The sequence below is a fragment of the Panthera tigris genome, chromosome D2 (genome assembly GCF_018350195.1).
Source record: "Panthera tigris isolate Pti1 chromosome D2, P.tigris_Pti1_mat1.1, whole genome shotgun sequence".
Lineage (NCBI taxonomy): Eukaryota > Metazoa > Chordata > Mammalia > Carnivora > Felidae > Panthera > Panthera tigris.
Genome location: NC_056670.1, coordinates 50,913,003 through 50,926,074, shown reverse-complemented (window position 1 = coordinate 50,926,074; position 13,072 = coordinate 50,913,003). Strand labels below are relative to the sequence as shown.

The window sequence follows — 13,072 nt, the reverse complement described above, 5'->3', positions numbered from 1 at the left end:
AGCTAAATTCATCAACAAATTATCAAAGGTTTACTATGAAATGATTACTAAAAAATATAACTTTGCTCATCCACTCACCTTTACTACATTGTCTCCTGACTGTCCATTATTTCGTAAACAATCTAGACATATAGCAATTTGTGGGTCACTTCTGTGATAGTCTTTATCATCTTGATTTTCATCACCTTCTTCATCTACTTTAGGTTTGTCAACTTTTGAAGTATCATCTGCATAATTTAAACAAAACTAAGTTAGATGGAACTCAAAGTTGATTTTAAAGTTAAGCAACAGTATATTCATCATCAAAACAAAAATGTTTAAAAGACATTTCTTAGTTTTTGATTGAAGAATAACTAAAAATTGTAATATCTTTAAAATGTTCCAACCAATTCAACAATGGAGATATTTTTAAAAAGCCATCAGTGACTCACTGACATGGCTTAAAATTTCTAGACTTACTGGGGACATCCAAATGAAAGATTCAGGACTAGCTATATCTGGCCACAAAGATGATCGCAATTGGTGATTAGATCACTTAGAAAAAATATTCCAACTCCTATATACATTCAAATTTGAAACTAAGTACTCTTTTCAAAATATAAAATATTCTTTGAGTTCTCAACATTTCAAATTATTAAACAGTCATAAAATCAGTTAGTGAAATGAGTAGAATGAGTTAGCTTTTGAAACATGTATGTAGCTGTGTAACATTAACAATCCATTAGGGAAGTCTGGATAGCATACGTCGTGTTACAGACAAGTGTATTTAGCCTATGAAATACCTGCAGCCTACATCGCAACTCCATGTGCTGACTCCCTTATTTACAGAGTCCCTTTAACTCTGTGGTGGATATGCATTGTGCTAGGCTTGAGGGAATATTGAAACTAGAGTGTTATCATCCTCACCCTCATAGTGGTCAGGGTACAGGAAGAGATACAGGCAAGTAAGGAAAACAGACAGATGGAGAAATATGATAAGGACTTTGATGGAAGAGGTAAAAACAGACTATGTGGAAACATGCAAGAGAGGTAATAAATCCAAACTTTGGGGTGAAGCAGAGATTCAGGGAACATTTCCAGATAAACTATCTCTAAGCTGAAACCTGAAAGAGCTAGCCAGTTAAGCATTACAGTATACAAAGTCCCAGAAAGAAAAAATGCCAGAAAAAATGACTAAAAAAAAAAGCTCCTCTTTAATGACTAGTAACAGCATCACAGTTATATCATAAAGGGCAGGTGGGTTCTCTTTCTTCTGCATTCTTTCTTCTACATATTTATATGGAGCCCAAGTAGACAGGGTGGGTTTTTATGAACCGACCTCCCAGGCTCCAAGAAAAGATCCAAATTCTCTACCCAAACTAAGAGCAAACACTGTAAAATACTTTAAAAAGAGAGAGAGATGGGTAAAGGGAGGTCCACACACAGGAGGCTGTGGTCCTTTGTGAGTCTTGTAAGATACAGAGTCATCGACTAAACCTACTACGTAAAAGCTTCTGATAACAGTCCCTTGGGTTCCTGCCCTCTTGAAAAGACAGTCAAAAATTGGAACATTTAGTCAACTTTAAATTATTTGCACTTTTATTAGAGCACTACTGTCTAAACTGCAATGTACACTTGGTAAAACAAAGCCTTTAGCAAAGTCTTTTTTTTTTTTTTGTCTGATTTGGCTTCTTTGCCCATTTTGTTGTTATAGATAATAAGCCCTTACTATCTTATTCCAGTCATTGAAAGCTATTCTCAAACCTCCCCTGCTTTGGAAGCCAGCCTTGAACAGTTAATAAAACTATGATCCTCAGTTTACAGATGAAAAGAGAAAGAGAGCATTTCCTCACCCATACTAATGATGTATAATTGACAATCCTATGATCTTAAGGGAAAACCAAGGGTAAGAGACTGAGCTCACAATGAGCCTATAAAAACATACATCCTTAAAAGATTTTAGTGGTATTCAGGCTCTCCTGAAATAAATATCATATTAGAAAACAATGGGAAAGGATACTAGTTCCTTCTAATTTCAGGTATGGTGTACTTCCCCCCCCCCCCCCTTTGTGTGAATTACACATACTAAAAGCCTTTTCTCTGCCCAGTAATGTTTGCTATTTTGCTGACATTATTAAAAATTACTGATGGCTGAGTCTCCTGGGATCCAAAAGAGAAATTTGGACACTCAGCATTAAGTGATGGAGAAAATCCCCATAAGCGACTAGAAATATTTTTTAAATCCCCAAATATACAAATCTGTATCATCTGAGTTCCACCTATAAAAACTTAATTCCAGATTATCAGAGCATAGAAAGACCCCCTATTTTGGCACTCAGCCACATCTTGGTTCCTTCTCTTACTAAAATAAACACATAAACTAAAATAAATAAAACAGAAAACCCCTCCGTGTTTAGCTGCAGACTATGGCTATTAGAGTTTCCTTCAGCTCTCCAGCAAATATTGCTATAATCAGTAGTCAGTTTTTAGTCTTAACTCCCTTTTCTCTTCCCAAAGTCCAATTTCCTCTATTTCCAATTACCTTCAACTGCCATAACTCCAGATTTACATATATGTATATAACATCTCATGATTTTATGTAAAAGGTTCACAATGTAAATAAAGGGGTACATGAATTTTGTACAGGATAAATTTGAGCTTGAAGAGATATTAGTTCACCAAAGCTACATAAAGCTAACCGATTTGAGAGATTGTACCAGAGAAAAAAGAAAAAGTCACCTTGTCCATTTTCTTGAGGCTTATTTTTCTTCCAAAATTCAGATTCACGCTCAAGTTCTTCTAATTTAAAAGAAAAAAAAAGTATAAGAATAACAGAAACAATCACAAAATCTTTAATAGAAATGCTGACTTCACAGAACACAAAAATCTGCAAGAAGCCAAAAAGCAACTTACGTTCTCGCAGTCCAGGGACCAGCTTAAATATAATTTCCTCTAATGTATTATCCAACCTTCCAAAGAGGAAAAAAGAGAATATACTAACAATGAAGATATCAAAATCCAATATGTAAAGAGTTTGAGATCTGTATCTTACACGTATTGCAAAATTCAGAACATACACAATTTTAGCACATCTACTATACCAAACTCCTCTGCATTTAGAGTGCACCCATTTCCAGCCTTTCCCACAGTGTCAGATCCATGACAAAAATGGTCCCAGAGTCCCCAGCTCTCTACATCTCCACTCTCTGATCAGGACTCTGAAATCCCTCCCTTGATTAAAGGATGGCATCTATTTCCCCATCTCAACAATCTATATGGGCTAGCCTTGAAACGTGCTTAGGCCAACGGAATGTGGCCCAAATGACACTGTGCTGGGTTCTGAGCCAAAGAGGCCTCCTGTGCTCCATGCGCGCTCTCTCTCAGAATCCTGCCGTCAGGAGGACAGGACACCACGTACAAGCCAAGCTGCCCTGATGAGACCACTTTTGACTCATTCATTCACTGTGGTCTTCTGAGTAAGTCCAGCCAAGACCAGAAGAACCACCTAGATCTATGAACCACACAGGACTGTGAGGAATAACAAACGCTTTTATTACTGCTTTAGGCATTAAATTTAAGGCTCGTTTGTTATGCAGCAATAGCCGATACACCTGTTCTCAAACTCTCTACCACAATTCTGGCTCTTTGCTGTAATGGAAATGATGTCCATTCCTTTCTTCTGAGCAACTTAGACCTTTTAGTCACTCTGTCTTCCTAGATAATACATGTAAACACTTATCTTGACATTTTTCCTGTTTCCTTTTCCTGCCATGTAAGAGTGAAATGCCCCCTTTCTATGACTGTTTCTTCACTCTCCCCCTGCTCCAACAGCCCCTCTGCTCCCCACCCCCACCCCCTGCTCAGCAGCATCGCTCTTCTAGGATACAAATATGGACAATCTTCTCACATCTCAAAACCCCCAAACCTTTGCTTAATCTACTGTCTTTTCAAGCTGTTGGCAGTTTCTCAATATTTTCTTCTAACTGGAAAAGTCTGAAAGCATAATCGATGTTAGTTCTGCCCCATACTCTGTGTTTTGTTTCTTTTACTCTCCTGGACTCCTGGAATCATCCATAGCTTCCATAGTGCACAGGTTTAAATTCTTGTTTTAGAATTACAGTTTAAAGTTTTAAAATGGTTTTTAAAAGTCATTTCTCTCTTATATTGCAGCTTGATACTGTTGCCAGATACTGCCTCCTTGAAAATTCCCCCTCCTGGTTTTCCTTTTTTCTCTCTACTTCTCTTTGTCCCTAAGTACTTTCTTTTCCCGACTACCTCGCAATTTGACTATTCTTCATTGCTGTGCACTCTTGACCTCTTCAAAAGGCCCTGACTATCACATCCACTCTGTGGTTGAAAGCTAACATCCAGGCAGATTGTATGTGCACGTGTGTGCATGTGTATACACAAACATAGATGCATATCCATTACACTTCTCTGCTGAGCTCAAGTTCCATTTTTCGAACTGATGTTGAATATCTCAAGCACCTCCTTTTGTTCATCAGTGTCAAGACTGTCTCATCTATCCCTCAACAAAATACTGAATACCTCTCTCATTGTCTTACTTTTTAAAAATGAAATTTAGAAATGATACCATAGCTCTCCCAAACAGGCTCAAAATGCAAGAATTATCTAAGCCTTCCCCCACCCCCCTCACAATGCGTACATTGACTCACCAAGCCCCACTGGCTGCACCTTCTCCATGTCCCTCCCACCTGGTCTTTCCATACCTCCCATGCTCCCACTGTCAGTCACCACCCTACTTAGAAGACAGCACATAACTACTTCTCTTTAAGTTGACATACTCTTAGTGAATTTTCCTTAAGCAGTCACTTGACCATTATCTGCCTGCTCAAGGACTGATTTCTTCCCACCAGCTGGTTTGAGTGTTTATTTAACTTGAATCCAACCCACAAATCGTAACTGGTGCTACTCTCTTACTGTCTCTCTTCTCTAGCCAACTGGCTTACTTAACTATCCCTAAGAATGTCTTGTCAATTCCCATCTGTTTTCTCCCTCATGCTCTTCATCCTGGCTCATACACTCTTTTCTTGCTCTCCAACCCAACCAATGTCACCTTATTCTTCAAAACTTAACTCAAATACTAACTTGTTCACAAAGTTTTCCCAGACTATTTACTAGAAATAGTACTTGAGAAGCAGTATTTTTCTTGATTTTTTTTTATCAGAGTACTATATACATGGGTAAATATACACATAATTGTATATATACACATCTATTATATATACATATACCTATGTGTATATATACATATATACACAATTATACACATTATACATGTATGTACACACACACACACATATATACACACATACACATACAATTTCCAAATAAAACTTCCCCATAAAACTTATATTAAAATACAACATTTTGATGAGCCACCCTTCCATTTCTGATGCTCACAACTGAGGAGGCAGCCACTTTTAAATCCAACCTGTTTCTTCTGGTAGCCACGCCTTTTCTGCTGTCTAGATTCTTTTGACTTCCTTTTATGGAAAATAAAGATTTGGTTCTCTGCTACCATCTTGCCAGCCCCCTTTCCTCCAAACTACTCTCATCTCCCTGATTTACTCTTATTATTATTTTTTGGTTTAATAACCAGTTTACATGGTTATATAAATATTTGCAGTGTACTCTGATTATAGACATCACCTCATGCAACTTTTTTCTTTCTCTAAAGCTAGTAATTGCTTTCTTTTCTTCATTTTCTAAGTACCTATTCCCAAATTCTTACAAGAATTTGTTCTCACTGTTCACAAACAGATCCGGAATCAACGAGTTTCATTTCTGTTCCCCTGAGACATCCCTCATCAAATTGATGCCCTCTGTCCTCCTATCCAGTTTAGGACTGATTTACTCCAAGGTCAGTCATTAAAACCACACCTTTGCATGTACCTTTGATTCCCCCGTCTGTCCCTCTCTCACTTGCTCAAAATTATTTAGTACAACCACAACACTGGCTAAATCCAACTATCCATCAACTCTGTGCCTGCATCCGTGGCTGGAAAAAAACACAACCACACCCCTACAAATTCATAACTACAATCCAAATGTTCTTTTAAAGTTGTTAGGAATCCTACTTCCCTTCCCTAGTCAACTTATTCTCTCACTTTCCTGGATTCACCGTTTTTTCTCTCCTCAAACCATTACACCCCCCCTCTCCATCCTTCCTCTTGGCCGATAAACATTTCCTCCTCAATGAGAAACCTCCACAGACTCTGACCGCCGTATCTACCTACAGTGTCTGTACCCACATATACTCCGCCCTCCTGCCTGTTGCTACACATGACCTGTCAGTGCTCCTATATAAAATCTGTCTCCTCTCTTATACTAGGAGATTCCATTCCCTCTCATCTATCCAAGAACATTGTTTCACCAGTCCCCCCTCCACCCTACTCTCCTACATTAACTTTCTGCTGTCTATTGGACCATTCCCTTCAAACATGCCATCTTTTCTCCTGTATCAAATCAAACAGAAACCTTCTCGACTGTATTTCCCCTAACAGCTACTGTCCCATTCTTTCCTCCTATTTGTGGCAAAACTTTGGAAGAGTTGTCCATATTCACTGTGTCTAATTATTCTTTCTCCCTTTCTCTCTTGAAGCAATCCAGTTAGGTTTTTGCATCATGGCAATACTGGAAGTGCTCTTGTCAAGGCTGATGACCTCCATGTTGTGAAATCTGAGCATCGATTCTGTCTTCACCTTACTTGGCCCCAGGAACAACATCTGACACAGCTGATCGTTCCCTCTTCTTGGATATACATTCTGCACTTGGCTTCCAAGCCACACTCTTGGATTTTCCTTCTATGTCAATGACTGAACCTTTCCAGTTTCCTTTGCTGGTTCCTCCTCCTCTCTCTGATCTCTTGGTTTGCTCCAAGACTCAATCCTTGGTCCTCCACTCTTCACTATCTATATTCCCTCAGGTGATCTCATCCTGTCTCACAGTTTAAATACCTTCTATATGCTGAAGACTATCAAATATTTATCTCCAGCCAGACCTTTCCCTTGAATCATAGATTTGTATTTCCACCTGCCAACTTCCTTTCTTCTCTGAAATGATTAACTCAACATGTCCCAAACCAGACTCCCAATCTACCCCTCCCCCAAAGCTGCTCCATCATTAGTCTTCCCTGTCCCAGTTAGTGACAGCTCCATTATTACAGTTGCTCAGGTCCAGAATCTCAGGTCAGGGTCTGCTCTTCCTCTCATACTCTAAATCTAATCCACCAGCAAATCCTGCTGGATCTTCCTTCAAACTATATCCACCTCTTGCACCCTCTCGTGCACCCTCCACTGCTACCGTCTCTTACCTGGATCACTGCAATTGCCTTCTAGCTGCTCTCCCTGCTCCTACCTTTGCCTTGTGATGTACAGTGTATTCTCAACATGGTCATCAAAATGATTTAAAACAAAACCAGATCATGTCCATCCTGTAACCAAAACCTTGCAGTGGTTCCCCATTTCACTCAGAGTGAAAGATAACGTGAAGTAAGTAAAAAAGGCCTTTTTTTTACAGTGGCCTACGTGGCCCTTAGGCTCCCATTGTCTCTCTGCCCTCATCTCCCACTATCTTCTCCCTCCCTCACTGTTCTCTGGCCACACTGGTCTCCTTGCTGTTCCTCAAACAAGTTTCAGGAGCACTCCTGACTGAGGTCCTTTGCACTGGCTTCTCCCTTTATCTGGAACAGGCCTGCTTTCCCTAGATTTATACACGGCTAACTCCCTCCTGGCCATTAATTCTTTGCTCAAAGCTTACCTTCTCAACAAGGCCTATCCTCACCATTGTAATTAAAATTGCAATCTGTCCCTCTCTTCACACTCCTGATCCCCCTCACCTGCAGCACCCCCTCCTTTTTCCCCTTTGTACTTTCTAGTATACCATATAAGTTATTTATTATACAGTTTGTTGTCTGTCTCTCCCCACAAAAATATTAATCCTACAAGGGCAAAAATCTTAATCTATTTTGCCCACTAATGGACGTCAAGCACCTAGTACGGTGCCTGAACACAGCAGGCATTCAGTAAATATTTGAATGAATGATTCCTCATAGAGTACTCCATCTTCCTTCTACCTTCTGTATCCAGTAGAAATAATTTTAAATTTTCTAGTAGGCACAAGAACAAAAGTATTTTACATGTTTTGTGTAAAAGTAATTCTAATAAGGTTAATGCATTAAAATATTTAACAATGCGCTTGTTTAGTAACCTGAATTTCCTTGACAATAAGGTTCCGTTTAATGTGAAAGTATTCCTACTGTTGCAGTGTTCCATTTAAGTAAAACTTCAAATTCCTTTCCTCAGGTGCACCAGCAAAATCCCAAGTGCTCAACAGCCACATGTGGCTAATGACTACCAGACTCTACAGCATGGACACAGACTTGTCCAGGCCTCCTGCACAACTGCCATACCCCTTCATCTCCCTCCTATGTTAGACTCCCTTCCTCCTTGGTTTATGCACCAGCACATCCTCCAGCAGCCTCCTGAGAAAGTATGTAGGAGAAAAAATTGATACCTGTGTAACAGACACAATGTTACCTACTGAAGAAGACTTGATCCCTCTTTCTTCTTGCTAACAAAATATGATTATGTTCTGGCAGCAATATGTCCAGCCTTAGGCATAAATGAGAATTTACTAAGGCACCTGTAGACCCACCCCGCCCCCCCCCCAACTCCTTTACTGAGGGTTTGCATGTTTCCTAGTGTGGAAGCTGCTGAGGGTACCCTTTGGTGAAGATCTTCTGCCTGCCACCTCATTCTCTTGGGTCTGCTGGACCATCACTACCATCAATCTACTTTCCAATTCCCATCACTTCTCATCCTTTCAACAAGCATTTACTGAGAATGTATTGCGTTCCAGGAGTTACCCCGAGGTGCCAAGAATACTGAAGTTTTCGTTCTTATCATTTCTGTGAGTTTACATCTTTAAAGTTGTTCCTTTGTAGAATAATTTTAGTGGGATAGGAGGGAAAAAAATCTATAAAGGATATCATTAGATAAACTGACAAAACTGGAATATGGAGGATAGATTAAAATATTATGCCAGTGTAAGCACACTGTGGTTATGCAGTGTGCATAATATCTCTAGTCTTAGGAAATACATACTAAAGTAGTTAGGGGTAAGGGGCCATGAGGTATGTAACTTACTCTCAAATTCAGAAAAAAACAGAGCAGGCATGCATGCACGCACACGATAAAACAAATGAGATAAAATGTTAACAACAGACTAACCTGGGTAAAGAGAGTACAAGTCCTCCTTGTACTACTTTTGGGAACTTTTTGTTTTAAATTTTTTCCAAATAAAAACTTAGAAAAAAATGTGCTATCATACTTCAGCCACGGGAGTACATTTGATTAAATGGTGACTGGAGTCCTTTGGGTATCTAACAGTCAAAAACCAAAAGTTAATTTTTCCTCCAACACAGCACTTTAAAATGGAGTAGGTAATAATTAACTTTTGACACAGTTTTTGATAAAAGCATCAGGAAAAAATTTTAGAGAAAGAGTTTGCCCTATTCTTCTCTGAGTGACTTAAATCAGGGTTTCTTGACCCCAGTACTGTTGACATTTTGGGTTGACTCTCTGGTGTGGGAGGAGACTGTCCTATGAATCACAGGATGCTCAGTAGTGTCCAGCCTCCCTAGCCTCTACCTACTAGATGCCAGCAGCACCCACCCAGTCCTGACAATCAAAAATATCTCTAGACATTGCTAAAAGTACACCAGGGGTGGGGATGGGGGGAAAACCCATTGGTGCTTGAGAAGCACTGGTGTAAATTCAAGTAGGAGAAGCCCTGCTCAGGACTACAGGCCACAGTACAAGAGTGTATCAGAAACATCTGGAAGGTTTGCTAATTAAAATGGGCTCCCCTCTCCAGTTTCCGTTTCAGCAGGTCTGAGGGGGAACCAGTCACTATCGTTTCCAACAAGATACTAATGGTTTGGGGACCACACTTTGAAAACCACTAGGCTTGACATTTACTGATAGATAAATTACTCCCAACTACAGACACGACAATAAAATTTAAAAAAGTCTTGGGGCGGCTCAGTCGGTAAAGTGTCCGACTTCGGCTCAGGTCATGATCTCGTGGTTTGTGAGTTCAAGCCCCGCGTCGGGCTCTGTGCTGACAGCTCAGAGCCTGGAGCCTGCTTCGGATTCTGTGTTTCCCTCTCTCTGCCCCTCCCATGCTCATGCTCATGCTCCGTCTCTGTCTCTCAATAATAAATAAAGGTTTAAAGAAAATTTTTTTTAATTTTAAAAAGTCTGAGAAGACTTGCAAATCCAGATTTACAGAATGATGGCAAACATCACACAGATCATGAGGGTTACAGAAGGGCTATTTAGGGAGTATCTAGTACTGTTTTTAGATGTGTGCTTCACTAAGATCACACAGGCAATCTGTGGTGGAGTTAGGGCAGGAAAAATAGGAAGAAAATGGGTTAGGTGGTAAGGACACTGGGCTTGGGAAAGGATATTTGAGTTTGCTGAAGCCCTAGGAAAAGCTATGTCACTTCTGTAAGTTTCAATTTCTTCATCTGGAAAAAAAAAAAAGAGTTTAGGATCTTATGGACTACTTCCAGCTTTAAAAATGAAGAATTATACCTCTTTTTTAAAAAAGTTTATTTGGGGGCGGAGCAGAGGGACAGGGAAAGAGAGAAACCCAGTGCAGGACTTGAACCAACGATGGTGAGATCATGACCTGAGCCGAAGCCAAGAGTTGGATGCTCAACCGACTGAGCCACCAAGACGCCCCTAGGATTACACTTCTTAAGTAAATGGTAGTCTAAGTTTACATAAATGTTTGTATACTTTTTGATATAATTAGAAAAGTAACAGTACCGAGGTCAGTTTCCCTCACTGTTAGGTCTGCCCTCTCTTCCACTACCATGTTGCTCAGTAAAAGCAGAGCATGTGTGGAATATTAAAACACCAAAAATAACTACATCTAAAGTAGCTATGAGATAAAGATATAATTTTTAATTTGGAAATACATTTCTCAAGTATTTAATATACACAGCCTTATTTTTAAATTCCTCTTAATAAAATGCTTTAAAGTGAAACAAAATACTTTGAACGAAAATAAAAAAATTCATAAAACCTATATTAACTGAGTCAAGTGCCAACAAATATTATGATGCACAATAAAACATATTAAGAGTTTATATAATTTAGACAAACTATAAAATACACTTACTTACCTCAACATTTCTAATGGATTTGTCTCATGCACTTGGTTGCCACACCTTGGACAATCATTGCTGTCTTCAAAGTGCTGGACAATACAAGTCTTACAGACTAAGAAGGAAGAAGATGTTAGGTTGAAACATATCATATGAACTTAAATCAAATGTAATTAGAAACAGTCCTTAAAAACTGCCTACTATGGGTAGAATACCATTCTTTTACCAAATTTTATAAAACCCAAATTAAAAATTTTTAACACCCAAATAATAAAATAAATACCCAATTGAAATGAAGCTTACAGTCAACAACATAAAAAGTATATACTACTTTGCTGATTGCTTTTCTTAAATATATTCACAAACCAAATAATTTGTTCATATTACTATGAAAAAGCTGGTGCGTTTACGTAAACAACAGTTTTCTCATTTACAGAAGGAAAAGAAGCACAAAGTGGTAACTCTGCACTTCTTTTGAATGCAACATAAATAGTTCTTAATAAAACTTGAGAATTTTCAGCACATCTGAAAATTCCCAGGACAGGTGGGGAGTTACAATGGAACTGCCGGCCGTGGCAGAGCCTGGTGAGTCTGTGCTCCCAAGTGCCCTAACTCCACGGAGCACAAAGTATACAGGTAGTGGCATCAAGTCGGTACAAAGGCATGAGCGTTAAAGTGGAAGAACTGAGAAACGGACAGGTGTAAGTAAGATTTTAAATAAAAGTTCTAAACAAAGACAACAGAAATACGATTTGTGGATTTTTGGCCACAAGTCCATATAGCCTATGTTTCTTCTAACAGTACAAATCTTTCTGGCTATGAATCTCTCTCACCTTTTCCCTAGGTTTCTATTACCTACTATGTCAACTGTTTTGCCCAAAAACCTTAAACATATTTATAGCACCTAAACTATAAAAAAAAAAAAAACTGATCTAATTCCCTGTCTCAATACCCCCTCCTCCATTTTATTACCCTGTATAATCTGAAATTCTTACCCAGTACAGATCAGCTCCCCAAACTCCCTTTTTCAACTCCACTACAAACTACTACTTTCCCCCCTCCTCATGCCCCACACTAACTAAAAGAAGTAAAAAGTTTATGTAAACAATTGATCAAAAGTAAACACTAGGATTCCTCCCACTGAGATTAGGTCTGAAAATTCAAGCATCTCACATACGTCGGTCAGGGCATCAATGGTCAAGGAAGAATTCTACTAGGTCTCTAATTTTAAAGTCATTAGTACATATATAGAATGATATCTTGGTACTTCCTTTCACTTACTCATTGATTCAATAGACACCGAATGCCATGCATCGCACTAGGAGTTGGGGATGCGGGGGCAAACAAAACAAAGCCCAGACCTATACAGAGCTTGTATTTTCTTTGGACAGGCAAGCAAAGGATTTTAGTAATAAGTGATATTTATATATAAAAAAAAAGTAGCTAGAGTGCTAAGAACTATCAGCTATTTTAGACAGAGTGGCCAGGGTAGGGCTTTCTAAGAAGATGACATATGAGCAGATATTTTTTGTTAGGTAAGTACACCTGATTCCCATATTCTCTCTTTTTCCCAGCATACAGCTATTAGGACAATACCTCTTCAATAAAATTCTCCCCAAATTTGGATGAGAAAAACAGTATCGAAAAACCTTAAAAATAAAAGAGCTTAGATATGAATACTTCCTCTGTCTTCCAAATCCCTGGGCCCCAAGAAGGTTCTAAATGTCTTTTAAAAAGTCAATGTTTGGGAAGAAAGGACTTTCTTGGTAAGCTATATTAAAGTGGAGAGCAGAGAAGCTGAATTCTTTCAAAGCTTGCTAGTATTTGCTCTTTTCCCAGGGACACAAGATAAGTCTCTGAAAGTTGGGAAAGAAGCAAAAAAAAAAGACA

At 38.9% G+C, this 13,072-nt stretch overlaps 1 protein-coding gene across 7 annotated transcripts in view; it reads right to left on the bottom strand.

Annotated features, from left to right (window-relative positions):
* The window catches only part of PCGF5 (polycomb group ring finger 5), a 123,362-nt gene that overhangs the window by 40,801 nt on the left and 69,489 nt on the right, over window positions 1-13,072 (bottom strand). For all 7 annotated transcript variants that reach the window (XR_006209337.1, XM_042961014.1, XM_042961013.1 and 4 more), the window contains exons 3-6: window positions 11,201-11,297; window positions 2,893-2,948; window positions 2,719-2,778; window positions 79-227 (exon numbers count right to left, since the gene is read on the bottom strand). Coding sequence is in view for 6 of the 7 variants with exons in the window: in XM_042961014.1 (XP_042816948.1) it covers window positions 79-227; window positions 2,719-2,778; window positions 2,893-2,948; window positions 11,201-11,297 (362 nt within the window). In the remaining variant the exon portion in view is untranslated. The remainder of the gene's footprint in view (window positions 1-78; window positions 228-2,718; window positions 2,779-2,892; window positions 2,949-11,200; window positions 11,298-13,072) is intronic.